At 37.1% G+C, this 26,950-nt stretch overlaps 1 protein-coding gene across 1 annotated transcript in view; it reads right to left on the bottom strand.

The window, feature by feature from the left end:
- HYDIN (HYDIN axonemal central pair apparatus protein) overlaps positions 1 to 26,950 on the bottom strand; it is a 404,272-nt gene that overhangs the window by 299,010 nt on the left and 78,312 nt on the right. Inside the window, exon 7 of the mRNA XM_031949959.1 lies at positions 8,854 to 8,978. Coding sequence (XP_031805819.1) covers positions 8,854 to 8,978 — 125 coding nt within the window. The remainder of the gene's footprint in view (positions 1 to 8,853; positions 8,979 to 26,950) is intronic.

The following is a 26,950-nucleotide window of genomic DNA, read 5'->3' as shown; positions in this document are numbered from 1 at the left end:
AATACCTACTGAGTTCTCTCACAAGTGCTGAATTTCTTCATAATGATGTGTACGTTTCATGTTCTGATGGTAAACAGAATCATCTTTGCAAATGTTTTTGTACATTTTTTGGCATTTCAACCATACAAGGTGGGATTTCTGCCTCCTGTGGTAATCAGGCCAGTTTTGGGTAAACAGACAATTTTTAGGGCACCTTCTTTAGTATCTTCCTTATATGAGGAGGTGAGCAAAAATATGCTCAGAAACCCCAAGGGCTGCTTGAATCCCAGTGCTGCTTCCAGTGAAAAGATAACATTATGGTACAGGATTCTGATTATAGCTCCAAGTGTATCTGTACCTGCTGTTTCATCATTTGCTCATCACCATAAGTAGGTAAGAATGGCAAAATGGTACAGATGATGTTTTCTGCATAAATGGTATTTAAGCAAGGTAGAAGTGCAGGAAGTCATCAGCCTCACTCTTTCTTCCAGGCCTTGGAGTGTAATGCAAGAAAGATTCCAGACAGCTAATGGCTCAGAATTCACGTTTGGGACCTTGGTGCACTGGATGCCTCACCAAGCTCTGGGCACGCCATTGTTCCTGCTTTTGCTGACTTCGTGGCCACTGGAATAGATTGTTCACATTCACCCATTCTGCCAGGGGCATGCTCCCAACTCACTGAAAAGCCCATCAGCCCTTCATACTCTGGGTTAACCCATTTGCCAGCATGGTTGCTTCACATGCTGCCACTTCCTGGAGCCTCCGGTGAAAGCTAGCCTGCATGTGGATCCCAAAGGTGGGAAGCAGCCCTGAAAAGGGCCCAGCAGCACCCTCACAAGAGACACTAGTCCTTCCTAGCACCAGTATTCCCCACCAGCTCTGCTGCTCACCACTTGTGTGCCTCTGTACATCACTTCTCTTGTGTGAACCAGGTGTAAAATAAGAAGCTTGGGGTAGATGGCTTTAAAGGTCTCTAAAGACTGAAATTTGTGATCCTACAATCACTAGATAGAGAACTAGAATCAGATTTTCCCTAATACCCAGACACACAATTCCTGGCCTAGTGACTGCTCACTAAAAATTATCATTATTATTCTACCTAAGAGAAAACACTCAAAACAAAGAAAGCTAAAACATAGATGACACATCTAACAAAATCACAAATTATGAAAATAATTACTCCACTGTTTCTTCTTTTTAAAATAATAACTTTTTTGTTTTCCAAATACACGCAAAGATAGTTTTCAACATTCATCCTTGTAAAATCTTGTATTCCAAATTTTTCTCACCTCCCTCCTCCCCTAAAGAGCAAGCAATCCAAAATAGGTTAAACATATACAATTCTTCTAAACATATTTCCACATTTATCATGCTGCATAGAAAAAAAATCAGATCAAAAGGGGAAATTTGAGAAAGGAAAAAAAACAAGCAAACAACAAAGCTGAAAATACTATGTGTAATCCACATTCAGCCAGCTATTTAACGATTTAAAACAATAGTCTCTCAGTGGGTCAATGAGTCACCATCTTATGACTCAAAGATGTTCCATTCTTGTCAAAAGGAATAACAATACCAACTATTAAAGAAGTCAAGGGAAGAGGGAAACAAACCAGAAAGGAAAACCACCAATCAGGCAAATTTGAAAAGGAAAGAAGAAAATAGCTAAAATGAAGAATCAAATAATAGTTAATTTTTTTCAATAGTATGGCAGAAACTAGGCATTTACCAACACCTAACACCTTATATCAAAATAAGATTGAAATGGATTCATGATTTAAACATAAAGGGTGATACTATAAGCAAATTAGGAGAACAAAAGATAGCTTATTTCTCAGATCTGTGGAATTTATAGCCAAAGAAGAACTAGAGAACATTATGAAATGAAAAATGAATAAAATTGATTATATTAAATTAAAAAGATTTTGTACAAGCAAAACCAATGCAGGCAAGATTAGAAGGGAAACAGAAAACTGAAGAAAAAATTTTTCATCCAAGAGTTCTGATAAAGAACTCACTTCTAAAATATATAGAGAACTAACTCAAATTTATAAGAATACAAGCCATTCTTCAATTGATAAGTGATCAAAGGATATAAGCAATTTTCAGGTGACAAAACTAAAGCCATTTCTAGTCATATGAAAAAATGCTCTAAATCACTATTAATTAGAAAAATGCAAATTAAGACAACTCTGAGGTAGGAAAAGATGATGATAAATGTTGGAGAAGATGTGGGAAAACTGGGACTCTAATACATTGTTGGTGGAGTTGTGAAGTAATCCAACTATTCCAAAGAGCAATATGATATTATGTCCAAAGGGCTATCAAACTGTACATACCCTTTGATCCAGCAGTCACTACTGGGCCTGTATCCCAAAGGATACAATAAAGGAGGAAAAGGGACCCACATATGTAAAAATGTTTATGGAAGCCTATTTTGTAGTGGCAAGAACCTGGAAACTAAACAGATGCCCATCAATTGGAGAATGGCTGAATAAACTGTGTTATATGAATGTTATGGAATATTACTGTTCTGTAAGAAATGACCAGCAGAATGAATATAGAGAGGCCTGGAGAGACCTACATGAACTGATGCTGAGTGAAATGAGCAGGACCAAGGGAACATTATACACAGCAACAAGATTATGTGTTGATCAACTCTGACAAATGTGGCTCTTTTCAACCATGAAGTGATTCAGACCAGTTCAGTAGACTTGTGATGGAGAAAGCTTATCTGCACCCACAGAAAGGACTGTAGGGAGTGAGTGTGGATCACAATATAATATTTTCATCTTTGTTGTTGTTTGCTTGCTTGTTTTTTCTCTCTCATTTTTCCCTTTTTGATCTGATTTTTCTTGTGCAAAATGATAAATGTGAATATATGTTTATAAAAATTGTACATGTTTAACCTATATTAAATTATTTATTGTCTAGGGGAAGTGGAAAGGGAGGGAGAAAATATGGACCACACGGTTTTGTGACGGTGAATGTAGAAAACTATCTTTATATGTATTTTGAAAAATGAAAAGCTATTAAAAAGAATTTTTAGTGTTTTCTAAAAAACCTAGAACCTGAAATGAATATCCAACTTAATTCTTTCATTCCACATCCATAATGTACCTTCTAACCCTATTTTTCAAAGACTGTCCATCAGATACTCCAAGGATAAGAGGACTAAAATTCCTACATGTCCACTGTGAGATACACTATCACTAGCTTCCTACCTACAGGATGAATACACTCTCTACTGGTCTCTTTGACCGGTGAGGTCAAACTCAAATAGAAATAGGGGCTACTAATCCATACATATACATCCAAATCTACCTCTCAGAAGGATCTATGAAAAAAAGCTGAACTTTCCATGTCTCCTGTTTGGTCCAACTTTCCTTCTCTGACAAACTAATATTAAGAAAGACTTGCTGGTAATTTCTGCTTATAGCAGTGGACTTTCAAGCCTACTTTCTCACAGATCTCACTGCACAGTCATTTAATTACCACCCAGTTTCATTTTTTTGAGTGAACATCAGAATTGATTTGCTTTACTACAATCATCAGCAACTCCTGTGTTACAGAATAATGTTAATAAACTGTCAATTTTAGAAAATATTTAGATTGATACTGGAGAGGTACTGACAGATTGAGACAAATCACTCATTATCCTGACATTCACATTTCCTTTAGGGAATGAAAATAAGGGAAGTTTGAATAGGAAAAAAAGTCAGAGAGTTCAGAAAATGTGCTAGCACATGTGTCACAAAAATGTAAAAACAGAGAGCTGCAGTTTCAGCTTAAAGATAATTTCTTAATATAAAAGGAATGAACAACAGCTTTTCTGGACACTAAATGGGAGAAATACTCCTAAAACTCTTTGTTACCCAAATTATTTCAGGGGTAATCAAAAGGTGACAATCTTTTAATGATAGAAATAGTGAAGAAGCCCTTCAATATGTGATAAGAGGCAGCAAAATTTACCAAGAGTTGGAAGGATACCAGAAATCAAAGATGATTCTCGAGTGACAACTGGGAGGTGTACAAAGGTACTATTAGAGAGTACAACTATGGATTGATGAAAAGAGTAGCAGACTTGGAATCAGGAGAAATGTGTGGCAAACCTTGGTTCAGATACTACTTAACTGTATGACCTCAAACAAATTAATCTTTCTGAGTTTCCCTTTCCTCACCTATAAAATGGAAATAATGAGGTTTACATTATTTATCTTTTTGGATTATTGTGAGGAAACCGAAAGCATAAGTTTTTATTATGAATTTATTATTAATAAATTTCACCTCCATGAGGGTAGAGTTCTGTATATTTGTACTTTTTTATCCCCTCTAGGATCTAGCATATGATTTTGTACCATAATAAGACAATAAATATTTTTGACCAAATTACTCACACACAAAAAAATTGAAGGTAGAATTGAGGAAAAGTAGGATTTTGGTTTAGAACATCATTTATGAGATTTTAGTTCTAAAGTCACCAAAGAATCTTCCCTAAGTTTGATTATAGTGGATACATTACTTTTTTAGATCACTGTTGTCTGCATTCCTTTTCCCAAGATTTCATTTCTTGAATCATACAAGTGCATTATCTTAAAGAAAAGAAAGTCCAGACCAAATAACATAGAACTATATATATAAATTTATATTATATGCATTTAATTAATATATACAAATGTAACTTCATCTTCAAAAAATTTAGCCTATATCATTATTTGCCTTTTAAAAACAACTTAGATGGGCCAAGATTCTATCAAGTCTGTTTACACATTTATTTCCTTCCTTCCTTTCTTTTCCTTCCTTTTCTTCCCTCCTTCCCTCTTTCCCTCCTTCCTTCCTTCCTTCCTTTTGCAAGGCAATCAAGATTGAATGACTTTGGTCACACAGTTAGTAAGTGTTAAGTATGTGAGGCTGGCTTTAAACTCAGTTCCTCCTGACTTTAGGACCAGTGCTCTATCCACTGCACCATTTAGCTTCCCCAGTTTCCCAGTTCTTAAAAGATTAAAAACCAGTTTCTATAATGATGTCACTATTTTTAATATGGACTATTCATTCCTCAAAGAACTTAAACAATAACAACAATTTCTTTAGAGTTACGTTCCATAAAATGATGTTGGAAAGCTGAATGGTTAATCCAAATTCATCACTCAGTCACTGGAGTTCATTAAGTTTGGCCAAGTGTGAACACCTCCCAGTGAATGAGCAGCCCACTTGGGTGGTATATACCACATAAAGGTTCCTTCCAGTTCTAAAACAATACTTCTAAGATCATTGGGCTTTCAAAATCCTCCATGATATGGCTAGACTCTCCTGCTCCAACCCAGTTCCCTACTACTTCTCAACATGCAGTACACACACACACACACACATTCTATCCTAATGCCATCCAAATCTGACCCATTGTATAAGACCAAATTCAAAGTCTCACTTCCAACTACCTTCCTCCAGCTAGTCCACTGCACAATGACATCTTCCTTATGTAAATTCCTATTCCATTTCTCAGTGCTTGTTTTATTTCATTTTTACTCATTTTGTCTCAGAAATAAATCATGAGTTTCTTGAAGTCAGAGGCCATGTCTCCTGCTTTTTTGAATCCCCTCTGGGACAAGGCTGGGCACATAGTGGGCATTCCGTCAATACTTGTAAAAAAACTGTTTAATTGCTGGATTCATTAATGAAGTCTATATAGCAAATTAAAGCCTGACCCATGCTTTATCCACAATGACTCAGTTGTGCCTCGTATAAGCAGGAACTTCTCTCCCATTTTACAGAGAGAGAAGCTGAGGCAATTCAGCTCAAGTGACTTGTCAAAGACCACCACAGGTAGCAAGTGTCAGTGGGTAGGGTTTGAACTCAGGACTTCTAGCCTGCAAAGTGCTCTCACCACTAACACATGCGGCCTTTATGCACTGCAGGGTGCTCAGTATTGAATCGGTTCATTAACTGTATGGAAAGAACACGTCAGGCTTCAGTGTTCAATGAACAGACCACTTGATAAAGGATTCCCAAGCGGGGTCAGGGAGTGTTAGGAAGGTAGGTTTTTGTATTCTGTCTGCTCAGCCATAAACTAAACTGAAATCTGTGGATTTATTTTGTGTGAGTCCTGGCCCTGGGACTGCATTTTGAGAGAATTCATTTTTAACAGTAGCATTTTTTAAAATAAAAGACAGAGAAACCTCCCTTAGTTCACTGACCTAACCTAATGGAAAACTGGGGAGGGGGCTTCTACTCTCTTTAGAGGGAAAGTGAAAATGTTGTTTCCACTCAGAATTTCCAATGAAGAATTAATCTGTATAAATTGCACGTGTAAGCTTTGTGAATTCAACCTCATTCACAGAATTGCACTGCTTAGGAAGGAAGAAAATTGAGACCAAAAAGGAAATCTTTTTATCCTCTTGGGCAAGATGGACGAGTGCTTCCACACTTCAAAGACCATGATTCCTTCCGTGTGGATACTCCCTTCCCAAACACTCCCAGCCTCCCCTGCCCGTTTAGCAGAGTGAGCTGTACAAATAGTCAGGAGCAAAGGAAATTCATTACCTGAGGACGCCTTCTGGCGATGGACCTCCCAGAGTGGCCAGGCTGGCAAAGAGATTGTGGATGTGGAACCCGAGTAGTCCCCATTTACCCAAGCGCCCTTTACAAACAAAGAGACTGGGTTGGCTTGCAGCGGGTCGCACAGGGAGTATCAGAATCCCTGGATGATGTCAGTGGGATGATACCCAGCTTGGTGGAACTTTACCTACCCCTAAAGAGCCTGTATAGGTTCCCTTCTATAACCAGCTATGTGAAGCAGTGGGACTTAGCATCCAGAAAGCCAGAGTGCAAATGTTGCTTTACATACGGACTCTACTTTGCTAATCTGTAAAATGGGAATGACAGTAGCATCTGCATTTTAAAGGTTGTTTTAAAGACCAAATGAGTTAATGTATGTAAAATGATTATCAACCCTACAGCACAATATAAGTGTTAACCTCTACAGTAGGCAGGTTGGGTATTATTATCACCATTTCACAGGCAAGGAAACTGAGGCACACGATGTTTAAGTGAAGCTCAAGGTCATGCTGCTGTTAAGCCGGAGGGATGGGATTTAGCCCAAATCTGTCTTTTTTTTTTCCTTCCCAAATCTGGTTCTTCAGGTTGGAGATGAGGTCCTTTGGCAAAGGTGAGCAGCAGGAGCTAAAACTGGGAGCCTGAGAATGGGCAAAGTCTGGAGCCTACAAAGAGCCCACAAAGATAAACAAATGCAGGAGGGAGATAAGAAGTAGTTAAGGTCTATATGAAAGGCAAGAGAGTCACCCAGCATCGGAGCCAGGTGAGCCGGCTGTGACTGACCTGAGTCAGCAAAGTTCTGCAATCTGAGACCCGGAGCAAAGGAAGCCGATATGGCCGGCCAAGCTGGGCTCCTAGGTGCTGCTGTCATTCCTATAGATTGATTGAATGATTCATTGATCCTTACCCACCCTTACCTGTGTGCATGACCAACAGGGAAAGGAGAGAGAACAGACTCTGTTCATACTGGTGTCACCGGGCTTGAGAGTATGGGATTGGGCCCTCTCAAAACCACACAAACTTACAAGTAATAAAAATCTCCAACAAATAATGCCAATTCTCCCCAGGAATTCACGTCCTCAAAACCAGTTTGCTCTAAACTGTGATCTGGGAGCCATGTGGACTATTGATACATCATTATTCTCTTGTCTCTACATGTTTCTTCTGTATTATATGCTTCTAGTGTGAGGAATCTGGGTCAATGATCACATAGGGTTTTTTTAAAGGGTGAGAGGAAAATAAGTCATGAAATGACAGATGGCAATATAAAAATGTTAACTTCTAGTTACCTGATGATACACTTCAGGAAATATTTAGACCTTCTGAAAATATATGCAAATTGTAGATACTTTTGTTCAAATATATTCATGGTTCTCCTAACTGTTTCTTATATCTGATTATTACTTTCAGGAATCCTAAGAGAAACCATTAATATAAATTGTAGGGTTGGGGAATTGAGTCAATCAATCAATTACCCAGTTCCTCTAATCTCACTTGAAGTAACCATCAATTGCCATATCCTGATATTTTAACCAATTTAGAACACTTTTAGTGAATTAATCAATCAAAGAATAGATGCAAAAACTCCTTGTCCAATAAAAGGGCTCCAGATGACGTCAACCTCAGCCTCCTTCTCTCCATCCTTTCGCTACAAGATTATCTTATTAACTTTTGAACAGTCAGGAACTTTGAAGATCTCCATTGGTCTATTATCAGCAACCGTAGATGATCAGCATCCCTACATATTATCCTATAGATACCTTTGTCACTTTTACACAGGATGCGTGCACACATATGTGAATATTCAACAAGCACCTTAACAATTAGAATCCAAAGATGGATTAAGCTAGTCTGGCAGGCCACAAGGTTCCCCATCACTGGATATACTCAAAGATGTTACAGAGATGATTCATTTACTGGGCAAGGAGGTGGACCACATGATCTCTAAAGTGCTTTCCAACCCAGCCATTGTTCTAGGATTCTACATGTTTATTCCAAAATATATAACACAAACCCCAGGGCTGCTACTTACTTGGTATGTGATGGTGACTAAGTTTCTTAACTTTTTTGAACCTAAGTTCTTGCTTTTGAAAAATAGGAACAAGACTCCAACTATTTAGCTCAGGTCAATGAGAATAAACTTTTGTCAACTTTAAGACTGAATATAAAGTCTTTATTCTTCTTATGGATAATACTTCTTGGGATTCATTATCTTTGTGACACTGAAACTCCATGCCCAAAATATAATCCATTTCTTGTTGTTCCCGTCACACACCTTCCCACCCTCCCTCCTCCCCAGCCCATCCACATGCAAACAGTGCCTACCTGTGTCATAGTTCACTATAAGTTTTTCACTATGGTCTCCTAAGAGGAGTGGCTCAAAATCCACTGCCAGCTGCATGGTGTCTCCCACTCTGACAATTCCAACAGATGGCTCTATAGAAAAAGGACTAAAGTCCAAAAGGAAATACTCATCAGGAAACATTCTGTACTCATAGAAAAGGAAGGCAGTTTAAAACTCAAAATTTAGATCAAAAAGTAATGTTAAAAAATGTTTTTACATGTAACCAGAGGAAAAAAAAAATAAAAAAGACAATATAAGTCTTAGAGTACTGTTTCTCCAGCAATTTGTTCAATTCCATATTTTCTCTTTTGTTTGCCTGGTATGTTTGTCCAAAACTGAGAGAAGATTAGAGTCTCCTTTTATTGTTCTTAAAAAAAAGAAAGGAAAGAAGGAAAAGAAGACAAATAATTTTAGGTCTAACTCAAGTAACAAGTCAGACTTGACACTAGTTAGCTAACCAACAGCTATATTCAATTTTCTCCTGGTTGTATGAGATTTTTTTTAGTTTAATTCAAATTTCAAGTAACAGTCGAACCACATATGTAAAGTGATGCAATAATTCATTTTCCCTGTACTATATTCTGTGAACTCTCCTTATTTTCCTCCTTAATCTACAACTCTTCCTACCATATAGGAAGCCCATCCACTTAAGGATTTAATTCTTTTTATGATGTAATCTAGCCCAGTTCTTCTTGATATCAAAGCCTTCCCTCAGAGATGATCACTCATTACTCCTGGACATAATTTTATTTTTGTACATAGTATATTGTCTCTTCCACTGTATTGTGAGATCCTTAAAGGTAGGGATTTTTTTTGTCCTCCATTGTACCTCCAGTGCTAAGCATAGTACCAGACACTTGAGCCCCTAATAAGTCCCTGCTTATTGATTATTGACTTACTGACTTTAAAGTGTTAGTTGTTAGAGGAATGTTAAATAATACCATATAGATTATTAAATATAGGGTGTTATGTATCTAGGGTTCTTCTAATTATTCAATTCTTCTAGGGAAGTTTTCATGTTCTTTGGTCCTTAAAACCGATCCTACAAAAATGTTTAACTTTAAAAAACCTGAAGTTCTCATGATGGGACAAGTAATACAGCATGGGAGCTGCTAAACAGAATAAACATTTGCTCACTATTGTTCACCACTGTATGACCCTGGCAAAGGGCTCTTTCCTCTCCTTCTCTATTTCTTTATTCACTTTGGCTCCATATTTCCTTTTCCCCAACTTCATTCAGTATCAGACTCTCTAGGAGTTGTTCTTTTTCTTAATATGCACAAACTGATTTGACCCATTATTCCCAGTCAGTTCCACACCAGACTTTATATTCATATTCTTATCTGATCATCTTTCTTGACACTGGATACTTACTGCTACACACACACACACACACACACACACACACACACACACCTTATTTTCATCACCTATTCTGGGAACAATAATTAAATCAATACTACCATCAGAAGATTTGATGATTAAATACCCTCTGGCTCCACTAACAGTCACTTTAATCCCAAACTAAAATTCTCTTCCTGGACATTACTCATCTACATATGCTTTTTTCCCCTATTAGAATATAAGATCTTATAGGAGAAAGGGGGGACTGGAACACAAGGTTTTGCAAGGGCTAGTGTTGCAGAATTATCCATGCATATGTTTTGAAAAATAAAAAGCTTTAATAAAAAAAAAAGATCTTAGATGACAGATACTGCCTTACTCTTGTCTTGGTATATTCACTACTTAGAAGTGTACTAGGTACAGGTTTCCTTCCTTTCTTCCTTGCTTCCTTCCTTCCTTCCTTTTCTTCCTTCTTCCCTTTCTACCTTTCTTCTTTCCTTTCTTTTTTCTTCCCTTCTTTTCTTCCCTCATTTCTTCTTTCCTTCTCTTCTTCTTTCCTTCCTTCACGGGTGACACTCAAGGAAAAGGAGGTTATTGACCCTTTTTGGAGATGGAGGGTATGTTTGCATGCAGCCATTTGAGTGGCTAAAAAAGACCTTAAATTTAAAGAAATCAAGCCTTCTTGTAATCCAGGCAAGTCAGGAAGTGTGCCAGGGAAAGTAATCTATCACCAGAGGCAGGAACAATAAATCTCTCCATACCTGCAGCAGGAACAGAATCACTCCTTTTTAAATGAGGTTAAAAGCAGAATCACTTTGCAAGTACAGAAAACACAAGCTGCAATTTTGGAGGGCAGATGGTGGGTGTGTGTGATAATTGAAGGGTGAAGGAATTCATACTTTGTTTACAATGAGGCCTGATGTTCAAGTTTATAAAAATGCCTTAGTAGTTTGTTTAAAAATCATATCATAAATCTGAAGATAAATAATAGGAAAATCTGGGGAAGTACTTCTGCTGAACTTTCAGTGGGGCAGGGAATGTGGGGGAAGAGGGAAATTAAGCCATGCAAGTTTCTAGGCTCCAAAGTCCAAAGCAAGACCCATAGTTCTTTTTTTCCCAATTAATGTTGACCTTGGCCACCATGGCAAGGCACAGAGCCAAAGTCTGAGTTCAGATGTGTTCCTCATGATTGTTAAAATTGGAAAGTCCCTGAAGAATCTACTATTATAAAAAAGGCTTGGTATTTCCAAATGAGGAAATTACAATAGTAATTTGACCAATACATCCCTAAGATGATAGGATTCTAAATGCAGATTTCCCTAAGGTAACAAAAAGGTCATCCATTATAATCTTGTCTTAGAATCATAGGATTTAGGACCAGAAGGACACTCAGACACCATCCATTCTAACCCCTCACTTTTCAGAGGAATTAAGGCCCCAGACAAGGCTATTCTTTTTAATAACTCCTAGATCTTCAAACTGTATATACATATATACTTCCCTTCTCACAGAAGTGAGTCCTTCATAGAATTTACATTTTGAAGATGAGAGCAGAATACCTATCCTTCATGTTCCAGACTTTACCCCCCATACTCTTACATGGATATCTCCTCCAAGTTTTTAGCTTTTCAGCTTCTTTTTTTGTAAACAGTATTTTATTTTTTCCAATTAGATGTAGAGATAGTTTTCAACATTCATTTTCATAAGATTATGAGTTCCAAATTTTTCTCCCTTCCTCCCTATTCCCCAAGACAGAAAGTAATATATTTTGGTCATACATGAGTTAATTCTATTCTTAATAAGTCACCCAGAACCCTAAAAAGTTAATAAACATAATTAATGTATCAGAAGCAAAACTACAACACAAGTCTTCCTGAGCCCCAAACAGAATTGTACCTACTAACCCTACTAATCATTTGTCATTGAACAATGAAGCTGAAATCTATAGTTTTGATGTAATTACTATCTCAAAAGAAAAATTGGAAATGGACACCTGGTTGGCTGACTTTTGATCTAGTCTTTCAATGCTTTTTTTCTAAGCTTCCTAATATTTTATCTTCCCATACTATGATTTCATCTTTTCAAGGGTTTCTTGCTCTGCACAGGACATTAGTGCAGTCAAATGGAGGAAGTGATTTAAAATGAAAGCTAAGCTAATTTGCTAAGAACAAAACCTTAGTGCTCCAGTGATGGTGGCCAGGAGTCTAAATTCCAAAACTCAAGATTTTCCTTTCATTCAGATGTTCGATATAGATGACACAAAACACTAAATGCAGTAGGGGAAAAACCCACCTTGGGATATCCTTTTTAGGGGTACCTTAGCTTGTTTTTTTAATAGCCTTTTATTTACAGGTTATATGCATGGGTAACTTTACAGCATTAACAATTGCCAAACCTCTTGTTCCAATTTTTCACCTCTTACCCCCACACCTCCTCCCTTAGATGGCAGGATGACCAGTAGATGTTAAATACATTAAAATATAAATTAGATACACAATAAGTATACATGACCAAAACATTATTTTGCTTAGCTTGTTTTTAAAAAGCTCAGGCTTTAGTTGTGTAAAGAGTATTAAGAACTGGTGTCTTAAGGTCATCCGTGATATTTTTTGTTTACTATACAAAAAGCAGACAAACTAAGAAATGTCAAATATCCTGGTATTGTTCTTGTATACTTAAAAGAATTTGTTCCTCAAAGATAAATAACTGTCTATCTATCAGAAAGGTTCAGGCTAGATATGATGTTCCAGTAACAGCAGAGACCTCATCAGTAAGGAAATTCAGTTATAACAGTTTAATTCAATGCAACAAAAAATATTAAGTGCCTTCTATGTTTGAAGAATTTATGCAGCAAGACAAAACATTATAACTAATAATTCCTCAATGGTATTCCTCAGACAATTCAGCATGATTTTGCTTAGGATCTGATGCTATCAGTAAAATAAATGATGGTGATGATGATAATAGTAATGATTATAATGGCTAGCTTTTATATAACCTTAAAGGTTTGCAAAATACAAATATCTCATTTGATCCTCACAATAATCCTGAAAGGGAGGTATTATTAATACCCCCATTTTACAGATGAGGTAACTGAGGCACAGGGTAATTAAGACTACACTCAGGGACCACTCTGCTACTAAGTGGCAAAGATTGGATTTGAATTCAGGTCTTCCCGATTCCAGGTCCAGTGCTTATCCCCTGCACTACCTAATTGCCTCTAAAAAGTTTCTCATTTTAACATTTTAACAATTATTGAAACAGAACATTCCCAACATATGTTCTTGGCAATAGGAATCTATGTTCAGAAGTGAAAGTTAATGAAACCTGTCTGGGATTATTAATATTGCCATTATTTCAGCAGCCAGCCAGGCTCTCCCTGCTCCAGCACCTTTGGTTAGGGGCTTTTCTCACCTGCCTTCAAGTCTTTGGGGCTTGCAAAGCCCACCACCACACAGGATCCCCAGTGTACACCACCTTCCCCAGGAGACAGGACAGATGAGCATTAAAGAGAGAGGGAGCTTGGAGGAGGAATTGAACAAAAAGAAAAACAAAGGCTCTTGCCATTTTTAGGAACTGGGATTAAATCCACAGAGACCAGACTAGAGAAAACAGATTTAGAGCCCTATTAAAATTGATCTTTTAATTCCTAATGTTATTTAAAATGTTTATGGGAAAACCAACATTTACATAGTGCTATGAGGAAAATTACCATTATGATTAGGACCAAATTCTGATGATCTATTTTAAAGTTCACACAGTGGAAAGAAGAGGAGCCATGGGCCAAGGTCAAGGCCGCTAAGCTCCCAACCCCTGCATCCCCAGGCTTTCTCCCTAGCAAGGAGCCAGAGAAATTCCAAATATTTTCTGATTTTTCCTTGCTAGAAGATGTCCAACACTCTGGCTGCCACCTTTTCCCCTTACATTTGAGATAAACCCACTCAAAGAACGAGATATCCCAAATACGTGTTTATCTTGTGTTTACATGTGTATATAGTATGTTGCCCATTCACATATATCACAGCATAGATAACCTACTGGTATAGGCCGAGACGGCACAGGACAGACCACAGCAAGAGGGCCCTGCGGGAGCCAGATGGCACAGGGCACAGGGCTGAAGAGTCAACAGGTTTTTCTCCACCTCAGTGGGAAAGGACGAACTTCCCTCCCAGGCTTACGGGAGGACCGGGGGAGACAACCCCAGAAGGTGTCTCACAGGCCTGAAAGAGTCACGTGGCTGGTGAAACGTGATGCCTTCCTGGGAGCTCCTGGGAGCATTTCATCATTGAGGCTGTGGATAATAGAGCCAGAGCATAGGAAGAGTATTGCTTTAAAGAAAGCATGTGGAGGCTGGGGCCTTTTCCTTCTTCAACCCCTTTTAGAGATGAAGAAACTGAGGCAGGCAGATTAACTATGATGGTGGTGATGTTGAAGATGATCATGATGGTGGTAATGATGATGATGGTGATGATGAAGATGATGATGGTGATAGTGATGATGATGATGGTGGTGATGGTGGTGGTGATGGTGATGATGAAGATGATGATGATGATAATGATGAAGATAATTATGATGACGATAATGATGGTGATGATGAAGATTGATGATGGTGATGGTGATAATGAAGATGATGGTGATGGTGATAATGATGATGATGATAGTGGTGATGGTGATGATGAAGATGATGGATAGTAATGAAGATGATTGTGATAATGATGGTAATGTTGAATATGATGATGATGGTGATGTGATGCTGATAATGAAGATGATGATGGTGGTGATGATGGTGATGATGATGATGATGATGGATGATGATGCATTCAAATGGACTTTTATCCTTCTTCACTCAATATTTTGCAAGCCGGCCCTGAGGTCATCTGAAGAACTGCTGGCCACATTTGTTCTATAATCCCCTAGCATTGCTTCCATTCCACAGGACTGCCTTTGAGTTTCTTCTTGGGAAAAAACTGATTCAGATGTATAGTTGTATATAGTGTATATTCAAGATGGTAGAGTAAAAGCAGGGAGTTGCTTGAGCATTCCTCCAGATACCTTTAAATAATAATTCTAAACAAATTCTTAAAAGGCAGAAGCTACAAAAAGATGGAGTGGAACCATTTTCCAGTCCAAGACAACTTAGAAGATTCACAGGAAAGGTTTGTTGCACCAGCGCAGGTGTGCCTGGTGCAGACCGGGGCCCAGCAAACCAGGAGCAGGCTCAGGGTGACTGAATAGTGGCAACAGTGACAATACAGGGGGTCCTTTGCTGGCACCAGGGCTAGGACTTTGTTGCACTGCCTATTCTTGGATCTGGTTACATTCCTGGGTCTTAGTCCCAATGCAACCAGCACAACAGAGTTTACAGCTGCAGGAGAGCAGGGACTCTGATCACAGTTTCAGGATTGAAAAGAGTGCTTATAGTCACTCATAAACCAGTGCACAGTAAAAGAGAATACTGTGTAAGACAGTAAACACACCCCTCTCTAGAGCACACCACCTTGGAACAGCTCAAAACTTACAGGTATACAGAATTACTTTTGAAAACAGTTGGACAAAAACCTTGAAGGCTGAAACAGTACCCCTTCACTTGTGAAATAGAGCCCTACTTTAGCACAGAATTAAAAGTTAAGAAATATGCTGGGAAAATAAGCAAGCAACAGAAAAAAATTCTGACCATAGAAAGTTACTATGGCAACAAATAAGATCAAAACACACATTTAAAATGAGATAACAAAGTCAAAATTCCTGCATCCAAAGCCTCAAGAAAAATATGAATTGGTTCCAGGTCATGTAATAGCTCAAAAAGGATTTTTAAAGAAAATTGGAGGTAAAATTGGGAAGAGAAATGAGAGTGATGCAAGAGAATCAAGAAAAAAGGTCAACAGTTTAGTAAAAATCACATACACACAATACTGAAATTAATACCTTAAATAACAAAATCAGTCAAATGTAAAAGAGGCACAAAAATCCAATGAAAAGAAAAAAAGCTTTGAAAAATAGAATTGGCATTATTGATCAGAGAAATGCAAATTAAGACAACTCTGAGATACCACTACACACCTTTCAGATTGGCTAAGACAGCAGGAAAAGATAAGGACAAATGTTGGAGGGGATGCAAGAAAAATGATGTGGGAGTTGTAAAAAGGATCCAGTCATTCTAGAGAGAAATTTGGAATTATGCTCATAAAGTTATCAAACTGTGCGTACCCTTTGATCCAGAAGTGTTACTATTGGGCTTATATCCCAAAGAGATTTTAGAGAAGGGAAAGGGACCTGTATGTGCACGAATGTTTGTGGCAGCCCTCTTTATAGTGGCCAGAAACTGGAAACTGAGTGGATGCCCATCAGTTGGAGAATGGCTGAATAAAGTGTGGTATATGAATATTATGGAATATTATTGTTCAGTAAGAAATGACCAGCAGGATGAATACACAGAGGCCTGGAGAGACGGACAGGAACTAACGCTGAGTGATTAAATGAGCAGGATCAGGAGATCACTATATACTTCAACAACGATACTGTATGAGGATGTATTCTGATGGAAGTGGATTTCTTTGACAAAGAGAAGATCTAACTCAGTTCCAATTGATCAATGATGGACAGAATCAACTACACCCAGAGAAGGAACACTGGCAAATGAATGTGGACTACTTGCATTTTTGTTTTTCTTCCCAGGTCATTTTTACCTTCTGACTTCAATTCTTCTTGTGCAACAAGAGAACTGTTCAGTTCCACACACATATATTGTATCTAGGATATACTTTAACATGTTTAACATGTATAAAACTGCCTGCCATCTAGGGGAGGGGGTGGGGGGAAGGAAGGGAAAAGTTGGAACAGAAGTGAGTGCTAGGGACAAAGTTGTAAAAATTACCCATGCACATATTCTGTCAATAAAAAGCTATAATTAAAAAAAACACTCCTGCCAAAAAATTTTAAACTGTAAAAAAAAAGAAAATAAAAATAGAATTGGTTTTGAAAAACTATACAAAAATTCACTGAAGAGAAGAACTCAAAAAGTAGAATTGGCTGAATGGAAAAGGAGAGACAAAAGTTCACTGAAGAAAATAATTCCTTAAAAGTTAAAACTGGGCAAGTAGAAGTTAATAACTTTGTGAAAATCTAGAAAAAAATCAAACAAAATCAAAAGAATGAAAAATATCAGATAATATGAATTATATTATGACCTGGAAAATAGATTCAGGAGAGATAATTTAATAGATATTGCACTACCTGAAAGTCATGATCAAATAAGAGCCTAGATATCATCTTTCCAAAAAATATCAAGGAAAACTGCCTGGATATTCTAGAACCAGAAGGTAAAATAGAAATTGAAAGAATTCACTGATAATCTCCTGAAAGAGATCCCAAAGTGAAAACTCCCAGGAATATTATAGCCAAATTCCAAACTCCCCAGATCAAGGAAAAAATACTGCAAGACCACCAAAAAACCAATCCAAATATCATGGAGCCACTGTAAGGATAATACAAAATTTAGCATCTTCTTCATTAAAAGACTGAAAAGTTTGGAATATGATATTCCACAGGGCAGAAGAGCTAGGATTACAACCAAGAATCACCTACCCAGCAAAACTTGAGTATAATCCTTTGGGAGGGTAGAGGTGGGGGAATGGACATTCAGTGAAATCAAGGCTTTCAAACATTTCCAATGAAAAGATTAAAGCTTAATAAAAAATCTGATTTTCAAATATAAGATGCAAAAAAGCACAAAAAGTTAAACAGGAAAGAAGAATCATAAGGGATTTGATAAGTTTAAACTGTTTATATTCCTATATGGGAAGTTGATAAAAATATCAGTATCAATAACTCCTAAAAACTCTCAATGTTAGGGCAGTTAGGAAGACAGAAAGCAGTGAGTTGAATGTGACAGTATGATAATTAAAAGAATAAAATTAAGAGATGAGAAAGAATAATACACTAAAAGAAGAGGAAAGGATGAGGTAGGATGGGGAAAATTATCTGACATAAAATAGGCTTGAAATCTATTTTTCGGTGCAGGAGGAAATAGGGAACCAGGCAGGGAACACATGAGCTAATAAAAAGAAAATAATACACACTCTCATTTAGATGTAGAAATGTATTTTACCATACAGGAAAATAGGAAGAGAAAGAGGTGGAGTTGATAGAAGGGAGGGCAGTTTGGGAGAAGTAAAAGTCAGAAACAAAACATTTTTGAGAGAAGACAGAGAGAGAGAGAGAGTAGGATAAAGAGGTGAAATGGATTGAAGGGAAATACATAGTTAGTAATCATTACTATGAAAAAATTATCATTAAGTTTCTTTGCTGAAGATTTTGTTTTTCAAACATATAATAAAAAGGAGTCAAATTTATAGAAATAAGGGCCATTCTTCAATTGACAAATGGTCAAAGATATGAACATGAAGTTTTTGGACAAAGTAATCAAAGCTATTTATAGTCATATTAAAAATGCTCTAAATCTCTATTGACAAGAGAAATACAAATTAAAACAGTTCCAAACTTCTACCTCACATTTATCAGATCAGCTAATATGACAGAAAAGAAAAATGATAAATGTTGGAGGGGATGCGAGAAAATTGAAACACCAATGTACTACTGGCAAAGCTGTATAGTGAGTCAACCATTCATTCTGGAGGGCAATTTGGAACTATGCCTAAAGGGCTACAAAATCATGACCAAGTAATACCTCTACTAGGTATATCCCAAAGAAATAAAAAACAAAATGGAAAAGGTTCAACGTGTACAAAAATATTTATAGCAAATTTTAGTGATGGCAAAGAATTGAAGGAATGTCCATCAATTGGGGAATGGCTAAACAAGTTGTTGTATGTGATTGTGATGGAATATTGTTGAATTTTAGGAAATGATGAACAGGATGATCTCAGAAAAATATGGAAAGATTTATATGAACTGATGCAAAATGAAATAACCAGGAGAACATTAAATAGCAATATTATATGATGGTCTTCTACTTAGTTATTCTGAATAATAAAATGATCTAAGAAAATTCTGTAGGACTTAAGATGAAAAATGCTGTCCATCTTCATAGAAAGAACCGGTAGAACCTAAATGCAGATCAAAGATACTTTTTCTTTATTTTTGAGGAGTTTTTTTGTGTTTTCTTTCACAGATTAACTTAAATAGAAATGTGCTTTACATGACTCCACATGTATCTTATGTCGAATTGCTTGCCTTCTCAATGAAGGTGGAAGAGGGAAGGAAAAAAGAATCTGGAACTCAAAAATTAGGGAAAAATGGAATGTTATAATTGTGTTGATGTTAATTGGAGAAATAAATAATAAAATAAATAAAATTAAAAAAACAAAAAATAAAAATTAGACAAACTAAAATGAGAAAGGATTTTAATATGGCAAATATTTGTAAATGATCACAGAAGTCAAAAACAAGTTTTGGGTTTTGTTTTTTTTAATCAAGTAAATTCCTCTTAAAACTTGAATAGATTCATTCTTTCCAAAATCTGAAACTGTGTTTTCCTTTGAAAAACACTTCTGATTTGTTAATCAGTTTCTTTATCTTTTGCCTTAGAGTTTTAGCTTTTAACATTTCTTTTTAATCCTCTTCACTTCACAAGTAGCCCAATTTTATGAATATTTGTTATTCTGGTGCCAGAACTGAGAAAGAGATACCAAAACATTGATACACATAAGATACCACCCCTTCCTTATTACTATTAATCAGGTTTCTCTAACTCATTCTCACACTATTCACTGATGTTTAAAGAGCATTTAGATAATCTAGTCTAATCCGCTTTTGAAGAAACTAAGGGTCAGGGTGGCTACTTGATTTGAACAGGAGCATAGAACTAATAAATGGCAAGACCAGGGCTCAACTAGATGTCTTCTGCTTCCAATACAAAGCAATTCATTTACTCTATGCCATGTTGATTAAAGGCACTCAATACCTTAGTAATGTTCTATCTTCTATTTGTTTGTTTGTTTTTTTTACTTAAAATTATTGATAGTTTGTTTTTACATCACAGACCTTCTCTTCCCACTATCCTTCAAAACAAAGGAAAACAGCAAAGTAAAATTAAACAATAAAAGTTCAGATCCTATGATAAACTCCCAACTCTCAACTCCTGAGAGAGAATAAAGTATATTTATTCATCTCTTTTCCAGGATCAAGACTGGCCTTTGACATTCATCTGAGTTTGAATCCCATTTAGAGTCATTTTCATTTACATTAGGGTGGACATTAGGCAAATTGGTTTAATTTATTATTTATTATTTATATTTATTGAGTGATTGGTAGCTCTGTTGAAACTCCCTCATATAAAGGAGTTATGTTGCTTCAGAACTTCAATAAACTATAATTTTGTGGACAGAGATGGCATAAACAACAGATTATACCTTTATCCTATGATTCTTATCCATGAAGATCCATCCAGGAATCCACTACCAAGGATCCATCCAGCACTTTAGATACCTTCCTCTAAATCTTTAAACACTTTGCAAATACTAGTACAGCCCTTCAGAACTGGAACTGTCCGTCTACTATCCCTTATTCTGGCTTACAGGGCAACTTCATTTTTGAATGTGGGACACTTCTGACAGAGATCACTGTAATATACTGCAACCTGTTTGTGGTCTACATGTACTTTTATCTTTTGGTTTACTTGGAATTCTAATTCTTCAGAAAAGATCAAATACATTTTAGAGATATTATTGATATGAAAAGGAGGTCGTATCACAAGGACAAGCTTAGAACTGCTAAAAGTTCTATATGATTTTTCAAATCCTCCAGATCATTCTCTTCTCCTGGTAAATTCATTGCTTATGGTCCATTTGTACAATGCAAGTATAAGATATGGTACTGAAGGATTAACTCCCTGCATGTTTCACCCAACTGTATGGCATGGTTGAGACCATCAGCATTGTCTATTCATTTGGCTTTTCCTGAGAAGAATTTTGAGGATGGCCTTGAGCATCATTTGCAAATGAGAGCAACCAGAAGATTTGAGATGTATAAATAATTTTTTTCCATTTCAATTTGACAAAAGATATTCTAAAAGGTAGCCATAGTATATCTGGGGAGTGTCTTCTCTCCTGTTGAATATGTCTCACTTAATTTTATCAAGAAATTAATAAATAAATTATTCTATGATTATATTTTATCACAGAATCATATGAGATATCAACATACACCTTATTGGAGTAGAAGCTTTAAGAGTATATTTTGTTCTATGGAGTCAAATGATTTCTTGTCATCAAAAATAATAAAGTGAAATGTTTTTTTCTGTACATATGTTTTAGTTGCTTGTTGACTATGAAGATGTGCTCCATTGTAAGAAATCTGTGAAAACCTGCCTCTCCTTTTCCTCTATTCTTATCAATTATCCTCCTAATAATTCATAATTCTTTTATCTGTATATCATGAGTCTGTAGCATTCCAGCAATCTTTTGAGGATTCTCCTGGACTTAGTGGAAGAGTTTATAGCAGGTTTTCTTGTCACTGTTTCTTCTGATGTATTTTTAGGGCACATTGGGGCACATATGGAGAAACTAGGGTCATCTAGACCTTAACATACCACCATCTTCCCATAACCTCTTTGATCATAATTTCACAGAGCTGAGTTTATTATTAGAGAATAGAGAAGGGAAATAGGCATATGATTTAGGAATTGCTGATGCCATTTCCATAGAAATCTTGGAAGGAAGAAAGGAAGGAAGGAAGGAAGGAAGGAAGGAAGGAAGGAAGGAAGGAAGGAAGGAAGGAAGGAAGAAAAGCTATGTGAGAGGGAATGAAGGAGAAGATGAAATTAGTAAGAGTGACTGAACCAGACAGATACAAAATAAATCTGTACTGGAAAAGTCAGGTAGTAGATGACAATGGACTTATTCTTGGCCCCAGAGGGCAGAAGTAGGAATCATGGGTAGAATTTACAGGAAGAGAGAATAAGATTTAATATTAGGATGAACTTCCTAGCAAATGACATTGCCAAAAATTAAAAAACGAGTTTTCCTTGGAAGGAATCCTAATCCTGACCTTAATCCCTCACTGAAAGTCTTCCAACAAGAGCTAGATGAGCATTATTTAAAATGCAGTTCAACAAACATTTGTTCAGCACCTGCATTATTATCAGTCGCTGTTCGAGGCCCTAAGGATGAGAAGGCAAAAACAGAACAATCCTTAACCATAAGAAAGGTCAAAATGTATTCCAAAAAGTCTTGACTGGAAAGACTAAGTAAAAAAAAAAAATTCAAAAGCAACAAAAGTATTAATTATATCTTGGAATGACAAATAAATTTTTCAATAAAGAATAGGAGAAGTTATAGTTCCTTTCTACCTCCATTTCCCTCACTCATTGAGAAAAAAAGAAAAACAAAACCCATTAAAAATATGTACTCAAGGAAGACAAATTCTTGAATTAACCATGCCTATACATAGAAAAAATATATATAAATTACATATATTTATATACTATATGAATATATTTTTATAAATTGATTTATTATATATAATATTTATATGATGTGATATATTTCATATAATACATTTATAAATGTCTATAAATTTATATTTATACATTGTTTACATGGGGCAGTTAGATGTGTAGTATGTATTATATATATATATATATATATATATATATAGTTCTACATATAGACATGGTTGATGCAGGAATTTGTTTTGACTATTATATATATAAATGAAATTGTTTTACTTGCTTTCTCAATGGGTACATATATTTATGTGTCTACATATATACACATACATATACATATATATCTGTACTTCCAGTCCATCACCTTTCTAACAAGTAGAGGTTTATAATGTGTTCCATTATGAATCTTCTGAAACTGTTTCATTGTGTTGATCGGAATTCCTAAGTCTTTCAAAATTGTCTATAGAATTATTGTAATCCACTTGCATAAATTGTCCTCCTGGTTCTGCTCACTACCCTCTGCATCAAGTCAGACTCATCTTTTCAGGCTTTTGTAAAACCTTCTCCATCAGTTCATATAGCATGATAATATTCCATCACATTCACATACCATCACTTGTTCAGCCATTCCCCAATCCATGGGCCATCTCCTCAATCTCTAGTTCTTTGCCACCACAAAAAGAACTGCTATAAGTATTTTTGTAAATATGTGTCCTTTTCCTATTTCTTTTATCTCTCTGAGGTACACACTAATAAATTAAAGGGTACACACAGTTTGGGGGGCATAGTTCCTAACATAGCATTTTAATGTTAACAAAACATTTCCATTTCTTTAGATACTTGAGACAGTATAAATCTAGGAGGCGGTTGCTTTTTATTATAGCTGTGACCTGAGAGAAGATAAGGATTCTGTCGGGGTCACATAGTAATTCAGAGACTTAGGAAGGACTCAAACCCAGCTCGTTCTGACTCCAAACCACTGGCCCACACTGCCTACTGAAAGAATGGACAAATGTGATTTTTGAATCCATTTCAAAGATCTTTGAAAAACTGTGGAGAAAAGGACAGGTGTCACCATACAGGTGAGGCAGGTAAATGCCAACCCAATGCCCCAAAAAACACGTGGCAAACTCCAGGCCAGCTAACTTGACATTTTTTTCTGGCAAATATTTTGAAGGTAAAATCTCATCATATTAAAGGAATGGTGAATGAACACCTAGAAAATAAAGCAGAGATAACAAAGAGCCAGCATGGATCCATCAAGTACCACCCAGGCAGATTAAAGTCATTTTTAGGAGCATTTTAGGTAGATCAGAGAAGTGCTTTAGTTAGAAATTACCTCAGTCTCAAAAGATTTTAACAGAGTCTCTCATGCTAATTGTGTATAAATAAGATGAAGAGATGGGAACTAGACAACAGGATGGTTAGATTCAGAACTAGCTGGATGATTAGACTCCAAGAGAAGTCATTACTGGGTTCATGTTATCTTGAAAGAATGTTCCAGAGCTCTGTGCTTGAATTTTAATTGTTTAATATATTCATATTTAATATATTTATCAGTGCCTCACAGAGAGGCACAAATGCTACATCTACTATATTTGCAAATGATACAAAATCAGAAGACAGCTAGCATGTTGGATGACAGTAAGGATCCAAAAAGATCATGACGAGAAAGACCAGAACCTTAGACTGAAACATTTTTTAAAATAGGCATTTTTTTTAAAGTTGGGTTCAAAATCAGTTTTCATGAGTACAAATTAGGAAGGTATAACTAAACAGCAATTCATCTGGAGAAAATATCTGGGCATTTTAGTGGAGTGCAAACCCGGTTTGGATCAATAGTGTCATTTGGAGGAATCATCCCCTGTGGGGAGTTACAGGGATCGGAACCAGAAGGTCATTGATGCGTTGCTCTACTCTGCTTCTAGAACATCTGGAAAATTATGTTCAGTCCTGGACCCCACATTTTTGCTTGCTAAGTGAGAACTATGCAGAGTCTTGAGATATTAAATAATAACCAGGTGAAGAAAATGGAGATGTTTCTTCTGGCGAACAAAAGACTTAGAGAGTGACATGAAAGATGTTTTTAAGTATCTGAAGGTCTATTACTTAGAAGAATTCAAATTGTTCTGTTTTGGCCCCAAAAAGCAGTTAGGAACAATGAGTGGACATTGCCAATGCAAATATAGTTTGGGTAAAATTTAATCATTAGAACTAACCAAAAGTTAGGACTAGTAACACTCTTTTCACTGGAAGGCTTTAATGCAAAACCTCAAAGGCTATTTATTGATGGCCTTATAGAGTGGCTGATCATTCAGGCAGAAATTGAATTAGATGGCTTGGGGGCTCCTTCCAATTCTGAGATGCTGTGATATCTATCTCTGAGCTATATCAGTTCTTAAATTATTTAAAGCCAAATTCCATTAATTCTGAATGATGGCTAAGATGAATAAATGAAAATGCCAACTTTATTTCAAGATTTCATTGTTTGTCAAGAGTGAGTAGACTAGAATCTAAAATCGGTTTGTTTTTAAACAAAATTATAGGCTATCCAGTTCAGAATACTTTTCTCCAATTCCTTTTTCTATTTTCCCCATAACTAGTCCCCCACTAACTTAATTATTATTATCTAATAAAACTGATAAATAATAAAGCTCGGAGATTTTTTTCTAAAAGGATTTTGAACTCTCCAAGATTTCCAAACTTGATCTCATTTTTTACTGGTCTCCGCAAAAACAAAAAGCACAATATAATTGGGTGCAGAGTGAATCAAATGGCAACAATTTCTCCTCATCCCCATGAAATTGTATTCCTCCCATTTGCCTCTGAAATCTGTCTTCTTGTTCTTATTAAAATCTCATCTATGTTTAATGATTGGCAAGGTCAAGATTCACAAAGTTGTTCCTTAAAGAGATTTTTAGGTAGTGATAGTGTTAGGCTGCAAGGTCACATAGCTATGGATTCTTTGAGATGTCAAAATGAGCAGGTTTGCCCATTTCCTCTTAATGTCTCCATGATGCAGAAGATCTAGATACATTCACTAAAGCGTCTGTGACTTTAATGACTGAAATCAGAGCCATGCTGAGTGAGCCTGGAGTTTTCTCCCACAGACCCCTGGTGAAGGGGTGCCTTCTGCCCTGTTCCCAATATTCCTGAGGGTCAGTGGATTAGGCTGCAATGACATGCGATTATTTGGAGTACCCAGAGGCTCTCTGCTAAAAAGGGAACTAGGGGAAGCTTCAGAGGAGTGAGTCTTCCTCGTGAGTCACTGCACCAGAGTTTCAAGGGCATGGAGCGACATTGAGCTCCCTGCGGAAGGGGCCAACCACCCCCTTCAACTGCCAACCAATCATCGCACACAGGGCAAGCAAGCCCACCAAAATGCAGCAGCAGGAGGCAGTATGTGCCGAGGAAGTCCCATCACCATCACCACCTGACCCCCCTCCCTGATCCGGACCCTGCCCCAGAGAGGCTTTGGAATGGCATTGTTTCCAGATATCCCCCTGAGACGCAGCCCGGCAGGGCCCTACAGGTGCAAGAGTCACCACTACTGACCACCCCAAAGCAAGGTTCTTGCTTCCAAAGCCCGGCTCTGCAAAGGGTTCCACTTCAGAAATGGAAATGACATGAAGAGGCAGTGGGGGCATCCGGTTGGCTGCTGGAAACTAAGGTCAATGGCGTCTTTTTATGGGACCTACAGCTGAAAACTTTCGCTCTATGCTGACATCCCACCTGCCACCCCCTCGGAGAACAGAGGCTGTCTTACTTTGCCCCAGGTAGGGAAAGTGCTGGGCACGTTCGAGGTGCCTAATAAATGCTCATCCATCCAGGCTGATCAGAAAGTCCAGAATGTGGCTGGGAGGGTAGCCTTGTGGGCTCTGGGGCACAGCTGGGATCCCATCTGGGTCCTCCGTGGAGCCTCTGGTCACCCGTTAATGCCCCGGATTGCTCACGGAATTCCTCTCTGGCTTGCACGGCCTCATCAGTTTCTGGGAAATTGTCTTCAGATGATGTTTCAGATCATGGACTACAGGAGCCAGATGTTTTAGTGACCCAGTCAGAGTGTTTAAGCCCCTGCTGAGCTGGGAAGAAGCAGGGCAGTCCTGGCAGCAAGGACCAAGGGAAAGAATGGAGGACTTAGGTTCAAATATTCCTTCCAACACTTGCTACTTAGGTGATGTGGGGCAAGTCCTTCATCTCCAGGGGTCTGGTTTTCTTTTCTTGCCTGCTTGCCTAATAATAAATGTGTGGTGGCTTCCCAAAGACTTATTTATTATAAATCATTCCCAAATCCAGATCTTTACTTTAACTCAAACCATAAGGCCAAA

Source organism: Sarcophilus harrisii, chromosome 2 (genome assembly GCF_902635505.1).
Source record: "Sarcophilus harrisii chromosome 2, mSarHar1.11, whole genome shotgun sequence".
In the NCBI taxonomy this organism is placed as follows: Eukaryota; Metazoa; Chordata; class Mammalia; order Dasyuromorphia; family Dasyuridae; genus Sarcophilus; species Sarcophilus harrisii.
Note: the sequence above shows the minus strand (reverse complement) of the source record. Positions and strands in the feature narration are given on the sequence as shown.